This window comes from Pholcus phalangioides, unplaced genomic scaffold, assembly GCF_987345545.1.
Source record: "Pholcus phalangioides strain wild (caught in Gottingen) unplaced genomic scaffold, Ppha-v1.0 ptg000006l_1, whole genome shotgun sequence".
NCBI lineage: Eukaryota > Metazoa > Arthropoda > Arachnida > Araneae > Pholcidae > Pholcus > Pholcus phalangioides.
The window spans coordinates 705,924-729,241 of record NW_028301599.1 but is presented as its reverse complement, the minus strand read 5'-3'; the positions used below and the strand labels follow the sequence as shown (position 1 = coordinate 729,241).

The following is a 23,318-nucleotide window of genomic DNA, read 5'->3' as shown; positions in this document are numbered from 1 at the left end:
AATGTTTCAAAAATATTTTTCGCGCAGGTAGAACAAAAACTTGAACGCAGTTGGACGCAGAAAATTTCATAGCATTTAAAAATTGAAAAATGCGTTTTTTGGAAAATTTGCACCAACCCTTTAATGGACCATCAAACTCAGAGGGTTGTTAGTGGACATCAAGAGGAACAAAAATTGCAACATAACATGGTATCGCAAAACCACGTTGAGAAGGTGAAAATCGCGAAAAATGCATGCAGGTTTCGACGTCACGCTGGAACGACAAAAAGTACAATAATAACAACAACAAATTATTTATTTCATTAATTATTACAAGAGCTGTTAGAAGTGGCGGCCGCTGACGTCATTGTGCGGTCTACAACGACGTAAAAATGATTCCCGGACATGCTCGAAAGTAACAGGTATGATTTTGATGTCTGCCGCAGCGACGACAATCCGCGCTATGAGATCCTCCGGTGTATGTCCACAGGCGTCGCATAAACGACTGACTTAAGGTGACCCCATAGGAAAAAGTCACACTGATTGAAATCCGGTGAACGTGGAGGTCAAGCAACGGGTCCCGCGTGTCCAATCCACCTCTTAGTGCGCTTAGCACTAAGGATTGTACATCCGCTGTGCTAAGCGTCCATTACCACGTGCTCGACCGTAAATCAGATGCACATCAGCGTATTCCTCGTTCGTGTAGTCAGCCATGATAGCTACTCATTGAAACAGACAACTAACTGCTACACGTGCTTACTACCGTAATAGCGCTAATTTACGTCGTCTGCAGCGCATGCGTTTCGCGACGCTGCTTACGTCAGGTATGATGAGTGAACCCACGAACGCATTCAGCGATCAACTGGCATCCACCTTTCGTCTCCTCTGGACTCAGAGCCTGCACGAGGCTCTTCACAATTTTCACCCTCTCAACGTGGTTTGCGACACCATGTTGCATTGGAATTTTTGTTCCTCTTGATGCCTCCTAACAACCCTCTGAGTTTGCCAGTCCATTAACAGAACACCCTGTATATGAATTGACATCATCATCATCATGCCCAACCCCCAGCAAATATGACCGTGGCACCCCCAGACTTTCCAGTCTATCTCCGCGTACGTAAAAACACCAACCAGAGAAATCTCGGGAGAAGGTTAAGATCATCACGTTTGTAAAATCTGACAAAATATACGCCAACACCACATTTTTATCGCGATGTGCTTGGGAAAAGTTTCGCAACCATGAAGAAAGCAGTCCAAAATCTAGACATCAGTGGAAAATTTTCAAAGACCGAACATATTATATGTAATTATTATATGTAATTAGTAATTAGTATATGAATATATATGTAATTAGTTGCCGAGAAACTTGGAATAAAAATTCCCATTTGTCAACTCTAAAAATTTGCCCAAGTTCAGTTTTGTGGATCTAGTGTGTAGTTTCCTTTTGTGCTGATTTCACTATCCACGAGAGCACATATGAATACTTTATTTCAAAAAACGGAGAGTTCTATTAATAATTAATTAATGATGATTTATAATTAGTTTTTAATTAAATGAAGAGTTAATTAATTGGCTAATAAATCCCGTCAAAAAATGTTTGTGACTTGTGATGCCGTAGCCCAGTAATCATACTGGGTGTGGCTTATATGCCGGAGTTTTCCCCGCTTGTGCGGCTTATATAAGAGTTTTTCCCTGGTGCGGCCCGCGACACTGTGTCAGGCCATTATGTTGGCTTCGTATAGAGAGACGTGGCCACCGCTGTTGTAGATTGTATTATGATTCACTAATTTACTTGTAAAACGTCAGTCGTCATATTTGCCACAATTAACCACCGCATACTCTTGTATAGGCCTCGCCTAAGCAATATTGAATAAATAAAATAATAAATGAATTGACGGCGATCGGTCAAAGCGTGTAATAATGTATGGGGGAGGGGGGGGGGGAGGCAGCGCCGTAGCTAGTCATCCCTATGTCCTGTGCAAGAATTTGAATTTAGGCCTCCTTCTGGCCCATTTATGCCCATTCTGGGCCCCCTTCCAAGTGGGCCCTGTGCGGTTGCACCTGTCTAGTTACGGCCCTGGGGGGGGGGGGGGAGCACGAACACTCACATCAATTAAGAGATACAATATATATGTTTTTTTTAGAGTTAAATAAAAAATTCCCCTAAGGAAAAGAAAAATAATGCCGGAAACATGAAAAGGAGGACAAAAGGACGAATTTTCTAAAATGTAAGAAGGATGCTTGAAATTACACCAGAAAGAAGAACGTCTGGTAATCCTAAGCTATTGTGGTCCGGAGAGAGAGGACCGGGAAAAGAATCAATCACAGTACGGGCCATAACCTGCTATGCACTTTCTATGAAAGCAAAATTACTCAAACTCTATCTACTTGAAATCTGGTGCTTCTCTTCAGATCGTATTTCTTGTGTTCATCTGTCATGTCTTCACGAACGTGGTCATAAAAATTAGTCCCATAAAAAAGGGAAGAGCGACTTTTTTTTTTTTTGCTACGAGCTTTTTGTATAGTTTACTAAAATGACACTGTGATCGTCGAGTGGTCATAGTAGAACCGCAACTAGGATTTTTGCCGACCGAAGCAAACATTATTTTGCCGCCTCCACAAATTTAAAATTCGATAATTTTGTAACGGTGTTCCTTGTTCCCATCTAAAATTGCTGCTCCCCCAAATTTTTGTTGCCCTCTAGTTATGGACTTGGTCACAAAGACATAGTGGTGAACGTCATTCGAGAGTCTAGGTTCGAATCAAACTCGCGCCACAGTGGTGGGCAGCTGAGGTTGGTTTTCTGGGGTTCCCAACTTCGAGAGTCACGAATGCGAGCCAATCTCCCCGTTAAAAAGTCTCGCCACCGAGAGCAACAGGCCTACAAACGATACAAATATTCAATCACTACATTTCACTGACTTCACTTCTGAAATATCGGTAGCAGCACTGAAAAATCAAACACAACACCAGATACGCATTTAGACTGTTGGGGACACAAACATTTATATTTCTGTCACAACTCAATAGGTAGCAAATTGCCCGTGGCGATAGACTTGAGTTGAAAGAAAGTGTTGGGATTCGTAGTTAAGGATTTCGAAGTAGAAGGCCGCCCACTACTTTTCCTCCCCCAAACAATGCTAGAATTGTCACCAAATATTTCCAATTAATTGTTTATAAAATTTTTATATTGCATTGCATTCACAGTATTGGGTGGATTCACATGCTTTAACATAAAACCAATCACTAGCTATCATATCGTATTCATTAATATCATTATTACTGTTTTCAGCTATTATTAACGGATTCATTAATATTATTATTACTGTTTTCAGCTATTGTTAACGTATTCATAGCTATCATATCGTAACTGCGCAGACGCAGACAGACATTTTTGTTATAGAATGTTTGACGTGTCGGACCAGCACCTCCTAGAGATAGGACAAGACACGGGGAATATCTGTAGATGGGAATCCATCCTTACTGTGACGCAACAAAAATTTTTCCGATTTCCAAGAATTTCTCGGGATTTCGAGAACAGGCAATCGTAATAAATTCCCGAGAACGCGCGAGAACCATCAAGAAACCGCAGGTAGGGGTAATTCAAGTATTACATCAGCATCGATGGGGGGGGGGGGGACAGGGTTTCTGATATACTGACTTTGATGACAAGGGGGAGGGGCTTTGGATGATGCTTACGTCATCAACCACCCTTTATGAAAATGTGGAATATTCTCAATGGAATCTTACTCGGTGAGCCAAAAACGAGAAAAGCCTTTCGTTAGTTTGCGGGCACTTAAAGTAACACCCCCCCCCCCATGGATAAGTCCCCTACAGAGCCACTTTAGTGATCTCTTAATATTTCGCGGATCCAAGTGCTATGAAAATGTTTCCGGGCTGCTTAAGTGCTCTGGAACTGTGTCACACATCACTCAAGTGACCCGTAATTATGCGGCGGATCAAAAGTGATCTGGGAATGGGCTGCGGGTAACTTGAGGGATATAGAACCGCACTGGGTGCCGCTTAATTGTTCTAAAACTGTGCCACTCAAGGGATCTCTAAATGTGCCGCGGATCGCTCAAGTGTTCTGGAACTGTGTCACGGGTCACATAAGTGATTTATGAATGTGCCGCTTAGTTCAATTTTACAAAATTTGGTTTGAGGGGGTAGGCCACATCAGATGACTCCTAGGGCCACTTTCGGTCCGCTGGCCAAGGGCTTATCATATATGGCTTATAGAGGATTGGTCACAATGAATTTCTTAAAAATAAATTTTGGGTTCTTCAAATAGCATTGAAATTAGCAGAAATTGATTATAATAACATATAAAGGGGGTTTCTTCTGAAATTTTAATTAAAAAAAAATATTTTTTGCATTAAAAAAATAAATGTTTGATCGCGTTGGGGGAAGGGGGTTGTGGGCACGAGCTATCCTATGACTCCCCCCCCCCCCGAGAACGTCTCTGATCCCACCAATATGCGTAAGGAGGCGGGGGCGGAGCTGATGGCCGATGACAAGGGGTGGGGGGAGGGGTTCAGAGTTTTGCTGACTTTGGCTGACGGGGGGAGTCAAAAATGGCTAAAAATTTGCTGACGTGATACTTGAACGGCCCCATATGACTGATTGATTGTTTTTTGAAAATCGAGTTATGATTTGACACCTTTTAATGGACACGATTTGCAGCCGTGTCTCGAGATACAGCCTATACAAATTTTTTCTTAATATACTCGCCACTATTTTCTTCGCTGAAGGCAATAACAGCAAAAATTCAAGTTCAGTCTTCGATAAACGTTTTTTTTTAATTGCATATTATTCTGGACGTTGATATTGTTAAGAACAGAATTTATGTAACGTTCAATTAACGCACGCTTGTCTTTAATATAACGCTGACTCTTCTGGACACTTATCTTTTACACTGCAGGATGCGATTGTATCGAATCAGTATTGCCTTTCTTATTGCTGACAATCGGTGCTGACGACAACTTCTGTTTCACTTTTTTATTGCGCCAGTACACGACGAAGCCGGCTAGAAGCAGTAGCACTATCACTGCTATAATGACATAAGCCAGAGCGTTATTTTTCTGGGCTGCTTGCGGAGTCTCCGTTAAAACTATTAATTCAGTCGCGCAAATTCCAGCAATATCGCAGGTACCATTTTCAGTCCCGCATTCGGTGCCGAGGGGCAAGAACACATCCTCTCCATCGAAAGCTCCAAGATCTTTCGCCGGCACGCAAGACCTATTTCCTGGTTGCGAGCAACAAACGCGACAGGCATCGTCACCGGTGCAATTGCAGTGCACCAAGTTATTCTTCTCGCAGAATGACTTGCCGCAAGAACCGATGGAACAGATTCCCTCCTTTGCGAAACACTTTTTGCCGACAGGTGCGATTTTTTGGAATTCCGTGCATTTGTGCCAAGTGCCGTCACATTCCTTCACGATACACCCGTCGGGGCCGAAGTCGCACTCTTTTCCCGCCTTCTCGATTTTGCAGTTCTCTGTGCAACATGCATCATCCTTACCACTACAGAATCTCTCTTGATGTCTTCTGTAGGTACACTCGGGATCCGCACCAAGACCTCCTTTTGGTGTGCAGCACTTGTCTAGAATGTCGCAGATATCTGGTGGTCCACAGTCGCATTCCTCTCCTATCTCCCTGACACCGTTGCCGCAAGTGCTTTGGAGCGATAGATGAATACATTTTTTGTTTATTCTTTTTGGTTTTCTGAGTATTTCTTTTGATCTTCCGAGTATTTCGTTTAGTCTTTTCGTTATACTTTCAATAGAACATGAAGAAAATCGACCGAAATCTTTATCCGCTGGGACAGCATATGTTGACATGATATATCCACCGATTCGGCTAGGTGGTATGCACTCCTTTCGTTTAGTGCCCTCGTCGTGGCTGGTCCCAAGAAGATGCCCTACCTCGTGGGTAAATGTCCGAAGAGTGACAGCTAATGATCTATTAAAATATTTTTTTGTAGTATACCTGTGATTACCTAGTATCGTCATTATTCCGTATGCCCCAGTAAATGTACATATACCCGAATTATAGGCTCTCCCATTTGTTCCATTGTAGTACCGGTTTGACATTACCATAACAGCATCGCAACAGTGTCTATAATGGTTTTTAAGTTCAGTCAGTACTGCGTCCATATCACGGGTATCATTGGGTTCGTGGGCGTTATCGGTTTTTAACGGGTATTTGGGTTCGGTAGTGCTTTTGAAAATAGTTATCTTCTGAGGGATTATTCTCACTCTCATCGATCCGAAATCCGTTCTACGTATTAACAGGTCCGCCGTTTTAGCGTGCAAATACATGAATGCTGATGTATCACTTCCTTTCGCCAAGTACAATGACGCGAGTGCTGCGACTTCTATCTTAAAATGGAAGGTTATTGGTGAGTTCCCGATATTTTCGGCAACGACGTAATTTTTATCATAATCCGTTACGTTTTCATCTATCGTTATTTCGTCACAGTTCAAGTTATTTTCCTCATGGTCACTATCGTTATGTTCGTTCGAATCGCTAATGATCTCATGTTGCTTGTAGACGATGGATTTAGAAGCGACTGCGAGATCGTGTGGAAAATACACGCTTGCTGGTTCTATAAAATAGGACGTTCGATCGTTTCCCATCATGACGAAACCCTCGAACTGGCCGTATCTGTTCTTGAAACCATGAACGGAAGTTGCATAACTATCAAACTCGTAATATATCGAGCGGATGTCTGTAATATCCGAGTCGTTTGAATCATTACTACCATGTATCTCCACTTCAGTTTGATGCAGTTCCGGAGATAGAGATCTATGGAGAAGAATGTCGATATCGTCGCCGTAAGCGCTGAAACTTAGCTGCATCAGATCGTGTGGTTTGCCCTCTTCGCTACCATCATCACCACCGGGAAAGACGACGTCCTCTGAGGTCTTCGGGGGACGAAAAACGATATCCAAAAGTTCATAATGCACGGTGTCACCAATAAGAAGTTCCAAAAGGAACAATACGATTATGATAAATGCTCTCTTCATAGTGACTTCTTGCGAACGACTGGCCTTGTGGTCAATACCTCGGACATTTTGCTGAAAATGTCATACATTTCCATGTCACAGAGCTTCGAGAATACGAATTTAAAGTAACTCACGTACACATTAGTACCTATATCATCATATGCATTTAAGCGGTTGTAACCATCTCATATATAATTCAGAAATAGCCACGCGCCTGAGACGGTGTACGCAAAAAACTTCATTTTCTTTTCAGTTAATATTTTTTCCCTCTCTAGTATTACTCAAAGGTTTGATGAGTCTGAGGCCTTATTTTCTATCTTAATTAATTATACTTAAACCAATTGTGAGGATTTAATGCATTTGAATCACAGGAAACCAATTTCTGTGTAGTCACTGAGAGAGCATCTTCCCTCCGCAATCGCATCACCGTAAGCGGAAGCAGAGTAGGGGAGGGGCGATGGATCCCCCCATTCATACATGCTGTCTCAGTTATTTGATTTTATACAGGGCGGTATATAATTATATCTCATTACTGCGTCTCCTTTATGTACGTTTAGATCTGCTTGATAAGCGTTGTCTTTGTGGTGGTTTGCTCTTTCTTTCAAACCGAGCTCAACACCGGTATATCGCAATAGGCAATTTATTACCGAATGAGATGTGCCGTAAGGGTGCATGTGTACCTAACAGTCTGAGTTCGTATCTAGTATTGTGCGCGCATTTTAGTTAGTGCTACCATCTATTTTTCAAATTATGAGTGTAGTGAATTAATTGAATATTTGTACCGTTGTAGGCCTGTTGCTCTCTGTAACGATACTTTTTTTCACAGAGAAATCGGCTCGCATTCACGCTTCGAGGTTAGGAACTGCAGAACACAATTAAATATCTTGAAGCAAACTAATCACCCGGTGATTCGTAGTAACACATACTATTCAAAATAACCATATTCATATCTTAATAATTACTCTCAGCTAATCCTATTCATGATTACCCACAATGACTAAATTCTTAATACACCCATATTCAAGTAATAAAAATAGTAATAACAAAATAAGTGCAAAAAGAAACGATAAATACACGAAAACTAATCACCTGATTAAAACACAAAGCGTAAGAAAAGTTTAACCAAACGCAGATATATACAACAGAAAATAGTGATGCTCTGAAAAACAGCACATTCGAACCCCGTTTTGACGCCACCATCCATCCCAAATAATTTTGACGCTATAGCGAGTTTGGCGTTATATCGGATCATAGTCGGAATAGTGCTTTAGAGAAGCTCCATTACATAAATTAACACGTTTATTATGAACCACTGTGTATCTCACTATTTTGTTACTCCATAAATAAAATAACATATTTTATAAGCATTAAATTCCAAGATGAGAAAATTCGTAAAATCGCAAATTTTAATTGTTCATTTACTTAAATATTTCTTGATATAAAACTAAACAGAAAAGCATGCACTTACTTTTCAAATTATTTTAATTCTGCATATAAATTTAGCGACGCATTTCACGAGTACAAAAACAAATAATGGCTGCATTTGTTTTAGTCGATATTAACTATACAATCACAAATTTTGCATTATTCAGATATTGAAAGAACGCCTTTAGACATGATTTGAATGGAGCGAATCGAGGGAGATGATAGCACTCAGAATGCAATGACTAGTGAGTGAAAACATGAACTGCTGAAAAACTTTTCTTACCAACCTTCAACAAACTGATGCATTACGCTTATTGTACACTTTCCTTATCAATAAATCTGTTTCGTTGAATGCGATGGTTGTTTTGGTTCCTACACACGTTCAGATAGGCCTATTCAATGGGACCCCTGACTACACCATGCTTCAAGTTATTTGCTTTAAACTATTGTGTTATGCTTACCGATGATAACAGTGGAATGAAAAAAGGATAAATCCTAAACTCCTTTCCGAAAAAAAAGAGGAGAATTATTGGTAGGAGAAAATATGTTGTGGGAAAATTCTCTTGGAAAATGACACATTGAGTTTATACAGGGTGGTAGCTATCGACTATCCGGAAATTACACACGTGATTCCTAGTGAAAAAACGGTATTGAAAAAAATGTTTCCCGCTTTTTGATTTGACTCATAATTAATGAGTTATAACGCTTTAAAAACTGATTACGTCACTTCGTAATCCTGCCAAATTCACCGAACGTACACCAAACGTACACCTTGGCGGTTTAGCGGAGTTGATAACAATCTTATAGTCCACCCTAAAAAAAGAAATCGAAAAAAAACGAAGCGAAACTGTTTCTTCTCTCTCTCTCTCTTGTGTGCGTGCAATTTTCAAGTTTTAACGAATTTTTATATATATATTACGATTTTCTTAGATTGCAGTTTTTGAGTTTATCCGTGTGATTAAAAAAAAAAAAAAACCACTACTGTCTAAACTAACTTCGCAAAACTTCTGCTGAAATTTTGCAGAAATGTTTACTCGTCGTCACGCGAGTTAGTAAAATGAACCTCAGATTTAGAAATTAAACTCATAGGAAGTATTTAAAAAAAAAAATTGAATTTCCTGATTTTTGAAATTTATAAATTTTTTTTCAAACAGTGAGAATTCATAAACGTCAAACGAATAATCAGATACCAAAGTTCGAGATTCATTTTATTAACGCATGTTGTATAAACATTCCTATAAAATTTCAGAATTTTTGGTACAGATTTTTTTAAATTTTGACACGGATGAGCTGAGAAACTGCGATTTGAGAAAATCGCGTTCAAAAGTGTTTCTTCTTGTTCACGTTAGCACTATAATTCATCAATTTTTAATTTTATTTAAAAAAAACAAAACAAATTGTGACCCGATTGACACGAAATTTTTTTGCATCTGATTTTCACAATTGAAGGAAATATTTTTTAAAGTCATGTTTGAAAAATGGACTTCAGGGGCTTTGACAACCCTTAAATGACTAGAGTATCACTAACAATTTTGAGATATGTTTTTTTCCAGTTCAAATTCAGAAGTTTTGAAACATTAACTTGATTATCAATATGTTCTGCCGTACTGTCTGTACAGGCATACGGCAAATTAATTTGATTAACACAATACACTTGTTGAATGAAATCGATCATAGTTACAAATTGTTGCGATGAAGGCATACAAATTACTCAAGGATGACGTCACTCTCCGCTATCATACGAAGGTTTTAACAACTGGATGTTGCGAAGATATATTTTGGAAAGAGAGAAAATTCAACTGCCCCTGTGGGGAATCGAACCCACGTCCTTTCACTTTCCGGGTGAACGCCCTAGACCACTAGACTACAGAGTAGTAGTGGTCTAGTGGTCTAGGGCGTTCACCCGGAAAGTGAAAGGACGTGGGACTCATTACAGACAGATGCCCATTTTTTGAAATGTTGAATTCACAGGTTTTTGAAATTTTATTTTTTAAAAGTTTTCGGTGCAGTAGCTTTTTTAACCACTTTACGATGGTTAAAAAAATAGAAAACAAAAGGACGAAATATTATATATTGCGTCCAAACGCCAGTGGAATGAATTCAAACATGTTCGCTCTCTCCCCTTTCCTCTCTACCGATCATCCCAAAACATTGCTACAACTTTACAATTTGTTTTTCTTTTTGGTTTATTGTATACTTTGACAGTGATTTTTTCCCCTCACATATCATGCATCTTTCTTATAAGAGTGAAAGAGCACAGGTAGGGTGAGGGTGAAAATAAATTTAGCTTTGCACACGTTATTTTTATCACTATCTTTTATATACCGTCTTAGACTTTTACTTATGTTCTTTTCTTCCCTTTTTCTAATGTGCAGTTTGGTTTGGGTAAGGTTACTATATTTATTGCCGATTCGTCAAATACAGAGCATCCGAATTTCTTGCCAATTCGCTTGTAAGCGAAGGGGTTAATCTTACGGATGGGAGAAGAGGTATGGCACCAATTTAAAAAGTGCTAAAAAGGCTTGAAAAAATTCCCATGTGAAAGTTTTGCGGGTAGCCCGAGTGACGCAGCGGTAAAGATGCTCGTCTTCCACTATGAAGGTTGCCATCAAGGTCCATGGGTTCGACTCCGGGCACAGAACATTAGAAGCAAGTTCTTTATCTACCGAGCCTAGGGCGACCACCGATGGATGGATCCTTCATTTCCCACCCAACTCCACTGGTTGGAAATTGCCGTATGGCGATATATGAACGGAGTTGGTGTAGTAGTTTTGAGAGTAAAAGAACAGGACGTAGCGCAACCAAATATAAAAATTAAATTTTATACGGTCTCCTTTCCCTCTAATTTACAATTAGAAAGTTGTTGCCCTGTATCTCCTGAAATCAACAGAAAAAAAAGTCATGTTTTTAAGTGAAGTATTCAATAATATGTTCGAATTCCAAAATTTTTGAAAAATTATGGTAGAACAGTTATAATCTTTCTCTCTCAGGGCCGTCATTTCAACTTTTTCTGGGGGGCGGGGCAAAGACATGTACTCAATGTTATACTCAATATCATTTTCAGTGTGTTTTCAAAAGCCAAGGGGGCAACAAGCCCCCCCCCCCCTAATGACGGGCCTGGTTATAATATTTCTCGAGCATGCAAAATATTGATTGGGGCATCTATTTACATGATACCTAGGTATTTGATGGTCGAAACCTGTTCGAGAATCGAACAGTTACAAGTTGAAATATTTTGTAAATTATAATTATGGAAAAGCAGATTATGGTCAAAGTATATGATAAAATTAGTTAATAATGAGAGAGAGAGAGAGAGAGAGAGAGAGAGAGAGAGAGAAAGAGACTTATAATAAACTTTGTTTTTGTTATATTTATTTGTGTAAATAGTTACGGATAAACCGATTGCAAATTATCAATAAACAAGTGTTTTCAAGTTTGCTGGAGAAGGATTGTCATCAGTCGAATGGAGAAGTACAGTGTCATCTGTGAATGTGATGATTTTACCTAGGTCATTTATGCATATAGTAAACAACAACCGTCCTATAACAGAGCCCCGAGGTACTCCTTTGATTATTTTCAATGGGTAACTAAGATTATTCCAATCTTTGACTATTCTATTTGAAATCTATGACTTAAATAAGAAGCAATTAATTTATGTACTTTACCCCTGATTCTAAGCCAGATAACAACCTATATAACTTCTATATAACTAAGTCCCTCCAAGAATACATGGACATAAAAATGACAAAATATACGAATAGCTGCCACAAATGGCGAAATGATTAATTGATATGCAACAGAAACACTCACTGAATAAATCTCTCGATTTATTTTTTCCCCAGCAATGATCTGTAATATGCCGTGAAACCAGACGTCACCTGTTTTTGAGTGGATATTGCATTTGTCTTCATCATCGAAGTACATAATAAATGTGGCGCCGGATTCCAGTGTAAGTACGTTCTTACATGTCGGGATTAATGAAGCTTCGCTGAGTGTAGTCAGTTCTCGAAGACGTCCGGAAAGGAAAAGAGGAGGAAACATGAAGCCGGTGAAAATAAGACCGTGAAAATCGAGACCTGTCACGGGAATCAATTCATTTTATTCATCAGTATCTCTGATTTTTTGCCTTGAATGTATAATTTTTTTACAAATTGTTTAAATTTTAAGAACATCAAAACTAATTTGACCGGGACCCAGTTATTAAAGTAAGTGGGTTAGGGATTCTACTCCACTTCTAGGATTTGTTTTGATCTAGGGCCCACACTCATGTTCAGTCTAGTCTGGTTCTTATTTAGACAAGAAATCATGGATTGTTAAATCTGGAGACAAGGTTGCTGTATAATATCGAGTTTTTCGTGATACAGGGACGCCTGTGAATGACACTTTAAACTATTTTTTTTATTTAAAAAATTCTTGGCCTTGATAAGTATTTTCGTGCAAACTGCACCTATGTCAATCTCGGTTGATTTTTAAATTCATTTTTAATATGTGTCCAGAAATTTTCACTCATCCTGTATATTTAAACTTTCTTGTAATATTTTGAAAACTCAAAATTTTGATGAGTGATAATCCCAATTAAGCATCAACAGAATAAAAAAAAAAGAACTTATTGCCAATTTCCCTCGAATGTATCGCACGCAAATCTTATCACGTATTAACGACAATTTGAATGCAAAAGAGCCGATTTCTAAAAGCCAAAAAAACCAAAATCTTCGAACATGATTTCAAGCAGCCTCGCTCGCTGTTTTATCTAAATTAGAATAATTAGCTTCGATTGAATTAATCGCATGTACTTCTTAAGTGCGCGATGTGTACTACTGGGAATCTTTCCAATTGCAAATTTCAACTGCTCATTAAAACTGCTCGGATAATTAAAAACGGATAATTACAGAATTTTTGCAATCATTGAAATTCAATACGAGTAGTGTTGTGGGTTCGGGAAATCTTTATTTTTCTTGCGGAAAAAGAAAATAGTTTTTTTTGAATAATTCAATCCGAGAATCAGAAATGAAATTCGATTCTATTTCCTCATTAACTTTTATCACATTTTATTGAGGCGAATAATTAATGATTAAAAACTCAATGTTACTTCGATTTCGTGATCATGAAAATTATACTCCTAGATTTCAGAGGGTGCTCAATCTCGGGGGACAGCGCGGGTCACTTCATTGGTTTGGAAGCATGTCGCGGGCCACTTGATTTACTTGGAAGTGTGCCGCGAGGCACTCACGTGGTGTGCAAGTGTGCCGGCGACCACGTGAGTCATCTGGAAATGTGCTGCAAGCCACTTGGATGATCTGAAAGTGTGCAGCGGGCCCCTTGGATGATCTGAAAGTGTGCACCGGGCCACTTGAGTGAACTGAAAATGTATCACGGATAATTTAAGTGATGTGGAAATTGGTCAAGACTGCCACTAAAGTGATCTATAAACATGCAAGAGACTGCTTAAGTGAACTGTAAATATATCGTGGTCCCCTTATGTGATCGAAGTGTGCCGCAAGCCACTCGAGTGATCTGTAAATGTGCTGCCAGTCGCTCAAAGTAATCCGCAATTAAACCACGTGCCATTTAAGTGAACTGGGGGTGTGCCGTGGGTCATTCGAATGACTTGTTTTACAATGTTGTCAATGTGAAAAGTGCCTAGTAGTCCGTGGTTCTCAAATTTTTTGAAGCTTCCAGGCCCCCCACCCCTTTTAATGGGGGGGGGGCCCTTTTTATGAACAAAATTTATCGACCCTCCATACGTAAGATGACCATGTGTCCTCGTCAAGAAAAAACGTTGTAAGCGAGAAAACTACGTATTAAACGAGAAAATTCGACAAGTATTGAGTTGGGATCACGAAAGTAAGTATTACTAAGCGGGGGGAAAACGTACAGCAGGAACTTTGTAAGCGGGATCCACTGCATACAAGTGACGCCTAAAGAAAAGCGTGAGAAATTTTTGTGGAAAATCATCCAAGTAGAAGTCAGTGTCTCTCGCCATTCCTAAAATATCGGCGTTGAATATTGGAAATATACAGTGTTTTTGGAAAATTTATTTATCGAACGAAGCGAGTGTGTAAAGGCATATACATTTTTTAAATTCCCAGTCGAAATGTTTGCATGCCCTGGGCATCTCGGGCACTTTGTCCAGCCCTCATTCAAACTTTAGAAATACAGTGCAATAGGAAGAACTTATTAACGTTATTTTAATGGTTCCGATTCATGAAAGCAGAAGAAACATCGTATTGACCGATATTTCCTAATATATGATTATTTTATAAGTATAAAAATTTTTTCCAAACGATTAATTATTTTGGAAATTATTCATAAATTGATTTCTCGAATGAAAAAAAAAACGATAGAATCTGAAAAAATAGAACCGGAATTTATATTTGAAAAACTAGAAAGTAATATTCAAATTCAAAGATAGGTGACGCTGAAAAACAAAACTAATTTATTTAGGTGCGCGCAAAAAATCGAAACTTAAACTGACTCGAAATGAAACAAAATTTGTCGAGTGGCCAAAATAAAAATAAAAAATTATATTAACCGATATTTGACTACATCTCAAATTTCTCCATAATTCAGTTCAACTGTAATAAATTTTATTAAAAAATAACCTAAAACACAAATTTTTCGAAAATAGATGGCCGTATTCTTATAATTTTCATTAATTCAAACATTAGTGTTCTAATTCAACAGCAGAGAACATATCAGCCGTAAAATAATTTTTTACTTTTGACATTTTTAAAATAAAATGAATTTCTTATTTGAGTGTTTTTAAATTTCTCGCGAACCCTCTGGTTCATCGACACGACTCACACTTTGGAAACCACTGCTCCAAGTGGTTCAAAAGAGCGTGTAAAGAGGTAGCAAATGCGAACGTCCCTGGAGGTTGCAAAAACAGTTATTTGCGATTTCCCAACATTTTCCCTGTTGGCACTTACGGCGTTAATTTTCAGAGTTTACTTTATTTTCTCAAGCAATTTTTGGTCAATTACATTGATGGTATTCCATTTTCTCATGCACGCACGATGTTAGCAACAATTCATGTGTTTTCCTTAATAAGTGAGAATTTGCAACATAATAGATATAGAGATATGTGGGACATGCTTATATTACATGGCATACATAGCATATACAGTTGAAAATATGTGTACCATATTTGAAACAAATCAATCGTTAAATAATATTTTTAATGATATTTCTATTACAGCATGAAAAAACTAAGTTTTAAAGCTTTTTTGACCACTGTAAATGGTATGCGACCCTTTTGAAGATTTCGAGAAATTTCAGTGTAAGCGATCTCTGTACCAGGTATGCACCAACGAAATAGACCCTATAAAAATTTCATAGGAAAATAAATATCAGTTGATGTGTACATTTGGACTACTATGATGCCCTTGGTTGCTCTGCCATCTGCCATTCATACTGGAAGTGAAAGTAGCAGATGCCTGATCTTCCGTGCTTGTGTAAGTATCGTGTTATAGGTTAGCGTGGAGAGGTTATTTTTGAAGGGGAGACGGGTGGCATTTGTGCCTTGTAGTAGTAAAACCTGTTCAAACACAGTTCAACTATTAAACCACACATGTACTTCGTCCAATTCCTCTGCGGAATTTCTAACAAATTGGTACATGTTGGGATTTGCATGTCTGTGTTATGAATCTAACGTGAAGCTTGTTTCTGTGTAATGCTTGTTATAGTGCTGACATCTACCACATATTTTTTGAACTATTGAACTGCGCACAGCAGTAAATTTTTCACATGCTATTTATGATTACTGGGAACTCTCTGAAGTTTCCTAAAAATATAAAAAAGTTTTCTCAAGTCGCGAGAAGTTTTCGAATAACCCAATTCCCAATCTGCCTCAACATTTGATAGGAGCTTTGGAAAACATGAGTGTGACTCTCAGAAGTTTGCAACAAAGTCCATCAGACTTTACTTCCTAGGAATTTCACTCATAGGAGCTATTTCATAAATTGAAAAAAAAAAGGTATTATTCTACAGAAGGATGATTACATAATTCCACTTATCGCATTTCACTGGCGAATCGTTGATCCTAGCGGCATACTTTCAATTACGAAAAATTAGGGCAACAACTTCTTATTGGAAGCCGCTGTGGTGGTCGAGTGGTTATAGTGACGGACTCGCGATGCGAGGATCCGGGTTCGAACCCCACAGTGGTGGTCGGCTGAAGTTGGTTTTTTGTGGTTCCCAACTTCAAGGCGCAAATCCGATCTCCCCGTTAAAAAGTCTCGCCACAGAGAGCAACAGTCCTACAACGATAAATCATTCAATCATAACACTTCACTCATAGTTAGAAAAACTGGTGGAAGATGGCAGCACTACACATAACAAGCATTACAGAGAAACCAAAAACTTCACGTCAGGTTTCACTACACGTACACGCACATTCCCGTATGTACCGATTCGTTGGGGGTTGGGCGGGGGTGCATGTGTGGTGTAGCAGTAGTAGGTAGGGCCTCCAAAAAATGGCTCGGGGATCCATGATGTTCTTAAGTCAGCCACCTCGTTGGGCAATTTGCCTGTTGTGGCGTGGTATTTGTATATGTTATGATGGTTTGTATACAGCGCAGAGGGACCGTATAAAAATTTAATTTTTATTTTGTTACACACTGTATTTTGACTCTCAAAACTGGTGCAGGAAGGCATTTGAAGGCCTTTTGAGCATACTTTAAATTAGAATCATACATCTACGACGGACGGTTGATAAGATAAAGGTCGTGCTAGCACTTATAGGACACCCTGTATACTACAGAAGACCTGGCGATACAGAAGACGGTCAGAAACTCATGAAACTAATCAACATAACCCTCTAGAGATTTTTTTTGTATTTATGAAAGAAGAAAAATTGAATTTTTTCTCTCTTTCACTATCATCATCACTATGAAGCTATTTTACTTCGGAAAAAAAATTTATGAATTTAATTTCCGTTTTAATCATTGCTGATAATAACTATTTCCGACTGACACACGAGTAATAATTACATTGGTGTACAAGGTTTTCCTGACATACAAAAATTCAGCTTTTCTTAATTAATTTTTGAGTGCTGATTCCAGATCTGACCTTAAAACTGGCCATCACGTCTAGTGTTTTTTGCTATATGGTATTTAATTTGAATATCTTTCAAAATTTATGTATTTAGGCTATACGTGTGAAATGACACTAGGAACAATATTGCTGTTTTTTTCCCATCTGAAACTTAGAGTGATGGCAACACTGATTTTGTCTCCAATTGTAACAGGAATCTCCGTTTGTTTTAATTTAAAAGGAAACACAGGCTGTATGTTAATTTAAAAAAAAATGGGGGCCAAGTCAATGTTGCAGATGCGTTAATGTTCAAAATAAACTTTGCTATATGTTTTGCTGCCACCACTTCACATTGAATTGAGGCACATGTGTACGTGGGAGCGTGGAGAGGCATGTGGGCTCGTGTACTCCCCCCCCCCCCAAGACGAAATGAAAATATTTTTTAATATGTTTGTAAAAAAATATAATATCGAAAAACTGATAAAATAATTTTATTGTTAGTAACTAAAAATTTATTTTAAAGAAAATCCTTGTGAATCCTCCCCACCGTTCACCTCTTGTGACACCTCCTAAGTCGATTTTGCTTATGCCCCTGGGGTTGATGGGAAAACAATATGAAATCTATGGACAAATCTTGCCCAGGTTTCTCGCACCTAAAAGAAAAATTTTCTGAAATTAAATGAGAGAGAAAAATAAATGAAGTATTTGTAGGTCTTCATAAAATGAGGAAACTATACAGTGATTTTGTTTTGACATAGAACTCGCAGTATGGCAATCATTCACATCTGCAATGCAGGGGTCATTCACTTTGCAATTTAGGGAACCGCAAAGAGGAAAACTACAAACTTATTGAATACCTTCTCTGTTCGTACAAAAACCTTGGGTATTGAATAACTCCGGAAATCCATTTTGGTGTTTCCCTGATTCCCTCGGAGCAGTCAGTGATGAAAAAGGAGAAAGGTTCCACCAAGACATTCGAACTGTGGAGGAGGCAGATAAGTGATATCAAGGCAGGAGGGACCCTTCAATGATGAATGATTATTGTTGGTTTTTACAGAAAGAAGACAATACGGTACATCTGAGAAAGAGAAATGTGAATTATTTTTATAAAATACTGGGAAAAATGTGTATGAATTTCATTTGTGTGTGTTATACAATAAAACCCCTCGTAACGGACACACCTCAGATGCTTCACCTCTCTTTTACAGTCAAATAATAATAAAAGTATGCATTTCAAACTCCTGGTTAACGGTCACCCCTTTTTTTGGGGACAAGTTTTTTTTGTCTCGCCAGTGTCCGTAAAAGAGAGGGTTTATTGCACATATGTACTCTATGGATGTTATAAGAATGTGTATGAAGAAATTTTTTTTTTGCTATTTCATATACGGTAAAATCTTTCTTTTGCGGGCACCGGTGGGACAAGAATGCTCGTCCGTAAAAGAGGAGGGGGGGGGATGACAGTAAGTCAGGGTTTCGAAATGCGCACTTTTATTATACAAGGGGGAAATTATTATTTGACCGTAAAAAGGGGGGTGACCGCATTCGAGGGGTGTCCGTTAAGAAGGGTTTTACTGTATAGCAATGTACGCATATGATAAAAAAATAACTATCATAATAAATATATTGTAATTTGTTATTAAGAATGTGCCAATTATCTCCATTTTCAGATGTGTAAGTTTTTCATAGTGTATATCAGGGGTGGCCAAATTCTTTCTGTTCGCCAACATAATGGTCAGCTATAGCTTCGCGGGCCGCATCAGTGGTGCAACTACGGTGTATAAGCCGCTCCATCATTAATTAAATTAATTAATTAGTTATTAAATTAAATTCATCACTAGAAATAAGAAGTGTGTAAGCAGTTTGTTAATCAAGAGATCTGCTGTTGGAACCGAAAGTTCAAATAATGATCACAAATTTTTAATTTTTTCACGATACTTTTACCCTGTAGCAGGCCGCACAAAATTACTTCACGGGCCAGCCGTTGGCCACCCCTGGTGTATATGTATTTCAAAAAATGACCATCATGCATGCAGAAAAAAAAACTCTTAGTGATGGGGATTTTTCACATTATATTTGAATTCAGCACTCCAAAAATTAGTCTAACAAAACTTATTTCACAGTGAAAAAGTTAAAACTTCTTGACCAGTGTTATCGCAGTTCTTCCATCTAGGGATATGTTTCTTGACCCGATTCTACTTTCGAATTGTTTACTACCGAATTTCTAACTCACAGGCACCAAACAGTTCAAAAACATGTTAGGATTTTTCTAGAAGATTCATGAAATAAAGTTTTAGAACTAAGTATCTCTTGCCTCCTTTTCTCAATGTATCGGCAACTGGATACTCTTATCCCAAATGACTTAAATGTCTATCTTTATCAGCAGAGATATAAGGGGAAAAATATCGAAAGTGATAGAAATCTAATCCTATAAAGCAGTGTTTCTTAATCTTCTTTTACCCGTGGCCCCCTTTAGACATTTTTTTTTTGCTCATGCCACCCCTGTCTTACCCAGGGTCCTCGACTCTCATCCACAAGTGAGATCCTTTCTACGTATTGAATTGGTTTTTTCAGTAAATTTATACGGAGAACAAAAAATTCTGCAAAATACGGTCTTCAGACCACTGCGCTAGAATTTGATGAGCTCTCCTCTTTTCCGAGTTCTGTTCAGGGCAGTCTGAACATCATGGGGCACCCCTGGGAAAAGTGATGTTCTGGTTGTCCGATACTTAGCTGGAGTGACAGAGCAGCAATTTGGGGGCCCGATATGATTCTCATCGTTTTTGTTCTTTGCATAATATAAATTTAATGTAGTATAGAAGGACCCGTGAAAAATGTAGCCAAGGAGCCTACTGAAGACTTCATCCTTGGAGCCCTACTGCAAAATACAGGGGGGGGGGGTCAGGGCCGGATGGGAACATGCCTTAAGATAACCCTAGTTTTATGGATAATTTTGCTGGATTCTGTAAATAGACACTTCCTGCCCCATATTTCACTTAAAACATACATGCTCAAGCTATGGCCGGCAGGCAAACTGTGACCCTCGGAGTCATCTGATGTGACTCACGACCACAAAATTAATTTTGTCATAATGTACAAAACAACACATAATTAGATTCCTTAATTGACTCACGGCACATTCCCACACCTCTTAAATGACTTGTGGCGCATTTACAAATAAATAAATTGACCTGAAGCGGTTCTAGATAATTTAAGTGACCCGCGGCACAATTTCAAACCAATAATAAAACGGCCCTCACTATTCAAAAAGGTTGAGGGCCCATGACTTAGAAGTCTTATTTCTTCACACCTAAATTTTTCTTCTCAGCGCTCTGTGGCCCTCCATACCACCTGTCATGGTCCCCTTTCCACTTCATTTTCTCCCGTGGCATCCCTTGAAATATCACAGTACCATAAGGGGGAAGGGGGCCATGTGGCCCACGATTGAGAACCACTGCTTTAAATGAAGGACACGCACAAGTGCCTGAATTTTTCAGAAATTTATAAAGCTGAACGAATTATGGCATGTGTATGCGGTTCAATTCAAAACCTGTGTACTCAATGAATTTGGGTTTTATTTGATAATGTAGCGACCTCTACTTGAACTTTTACCGATTGCGGAAAAATAACGACGTCGCACTTCGCAATTTTCTGGTGCGAATATTTGTTGCCTAGCAACACGAGTTGCGATAAAAAATCGAATGTTTTTCTTCGCAGTCGGCAAGCAACCATTGTCATGTGATGTCTTTCATTTTTATGTGTCCGTACCAAATTAAACATGTATTATATAAAACCTTCTGATTGTTATTATATTTAATAATGGAGCTCAACAACCGGTCCTACAGATAGGCGACTACACACCGGTGCCCTGCATCGGTCCCTAAACAGGGTGCCTAAACTGGCGACGCCGGACGTGATTTCGAACAGCGCCATGATTTCGAACAGCAAGCTTCTCAAGGTAAGCGAGTAATCGTTTCCTCCGTTCCAAATGGACAATCCGCCGAATGTCGATCGCGTCGCTATAAAGCCGCCTCCATTTTGGAGAAACAATCCAAACTTGTGGTTTATCCAACTAGAAGCACAATTCTCGATCGCAGCGATAACTGCCGATGCTACGAAGTTCAACCATACTATCGCTGGTATCGATGCCGATATTTTATCGAAAGTCCAAGATTTAGTTCTAGAACCTCCCCAGCAGAATAAATACGACGCGCTGAAGACACGATTGATTCAGGTTTACGCGCAGAGCGAATCATCGAAAATCCGTACGCTACTGCAAGGTTTAGAACTAGGAGGTCAAAAACCATCGCATCTGCTTGCCCGAATGCGTGAGCTTGCCGGACATAACTTCAGTGATGACTTGCTGAAATCGTTGTGGTTAGCGCGACTCCCCGCTAACGTCCAAGCTATACTAGCTGCTTCGAGCAAAGGGCTTCCACAACTCGCTTCGATGGCAGATAAAATCGCTGAGTTGGCCATTCCAAATATCTGTTCAGCATCCGGTCGACCTGAGAACGCAATCAGCCAATCACTGGAGCAACAAGTCACAGCTCTGACCAAAGAGTTGAGTGAGCTGAAGGCCGCTATTCACACTTCACAGCGACAGCCTAGACCTCGATTCCGTCATCGAGAACGGTATTCTCGCTCGCGATCCCACAGCCGAGCCCAATACAAACAAGCTGAAAATGGCTTCTGCTTCTATCACACCAATTTCGGAGCTCAGGCTAAGAAATGTCAACAGCCCTGCTCCTTCAAAACCTCACCGGGAAACTAATAAGGCAGTCGTCCACCGGCCAAGGCCACGGCTGCCAATTCGTCGACAGAGTCATACTGGCCGATCCTTCCACCAACTGGACTTTTTTGATCGACACGGGCGCTGATGTGTCAGTCGTCCCGCGAACTGTCGTCAATACCCACAAGAAACCCGAGAAGTTGATTCTTACAGCCGCCAATGGTTCCTCTATCTCAACTTACGGTACCAAACTTCTAACATTGAATTTGAACCTACGAAGGACATTTGCTTGGCCATTCATCATAGCCGACGTAACCCGACCAATTATTGGTGTAGATTTTCTATCGCATTTCAATCTGTTAGTCGATAGCAAACATCATCGCCTCATCGATGGAACGACCTTGCTATCTGCCACTTGTTCCATTGCAAGAAATATCGCAGCTCCATCTTTTTGCTTGAACGGTATCGATCTATTATCATCGCCATATCGGGATATAGTCAAAGAGTTTCCTGATATTCTCCGTCCACACATCCAAAATAAGAAAATTAAAGAGCACAATATCAAGCACTTCATTGAGACTACAGGTCCACCAGTTTTTGCCCGACCTCGACGGCTTTCCACGGAAAAGTTGAAAGTTGCGCGAAAAGAGTTCGAGTTCATGATGCAACAAGGACTTTGTCAGCCTTCGAAGAGCAGTTGGTCTAGTCCACTCCATCTAGTGCCAAAGAAATCTGGCGACTGGAGACCGTGTGGAGACTATAGAGCACTAAACAAAATCGCAGTTCCTGATCGTTACCCGATTCCTTTCCTCACAGATTGCTCGCACATTCTCCACGGAACGACAATATATTCCTCAATCGACCTGATTAGAGCGTATCAACAAATTCCAGTGCACGAGCCGGATATTCCAAAAACAGCAATTACTACACCGTTTGGACTCTTCGAATTTCCGTATATGACCTTTGGATTACGCAATGCAGCGCAGACCTTCCAGAGATTCATGAATACGATCCTACAAGGATTGGAATTCGTATTCTGTTATTTAGACGATATCCTGGTAGCTTCTCCAGACGAGCAAACTCACCTCCAACACTTACGTGAAGTATTCAGTCGACTTGACGAATACGGACTGTGCATAAATGTG

General features: G+C 39.3%; 2 protein-coding genes across 2 annotated transcripts; one reads left to right on the top strand and one right to left on the bottom strand.

The window, feature by feature from the left end:
* Positions 1-4,889: 4,889 nt before the first annotated feature.
* Positions 4,890-7,007, bottom strand: LOC149085636 (disintegrin and metalloproteinase domain-containing protein 10-like). Its single transcript, XM_089232486.1, has one exon. It carries the CDS (start codon positions 7,005-7,007, stop codon positions 4,890-4,892), a length of 2,118 nt encoding a protein of 705 aa, XP_089088612.1.
* A 14,422-nt stretch (positions 7,008-21,429) lies between these two features.
* Positions 21,430-22,169, top strand: LOC149085635 (uncharacterized). The gene is made up of 2 exons (XM_089232484.1): positions 21,430-22,076; positions 22,160-22,169. Exons 1-2 carry the CDS (start codon positions 21,430-21,432, stop codon positions 22,167-22,169), a joined length of 657 nt encoding a protein of 218 aa, XP_089088610.1.
* The last annotated feature ends 1,149 nt before the right edge of the window (positions 22,170-23,318 follow it).

What these genes read in the sequence shown, in the direction of transcription:
- LOC149085636 (XM_089232486.1), bottom strand. Translation starts at nt 7,007, where the DNA reads ATGAAGAGAGCATTTATCATAATCGTATTGTTCCTTTTGGAACTTCTT.
- LOC149085635 (XM_089232484.1), top strand. Translation starts at nt 21,430, where the DNA reads ATGGACAATCCGCCGAATGTCGATCGCGTCGCTATAAAGCCGCCTCCA.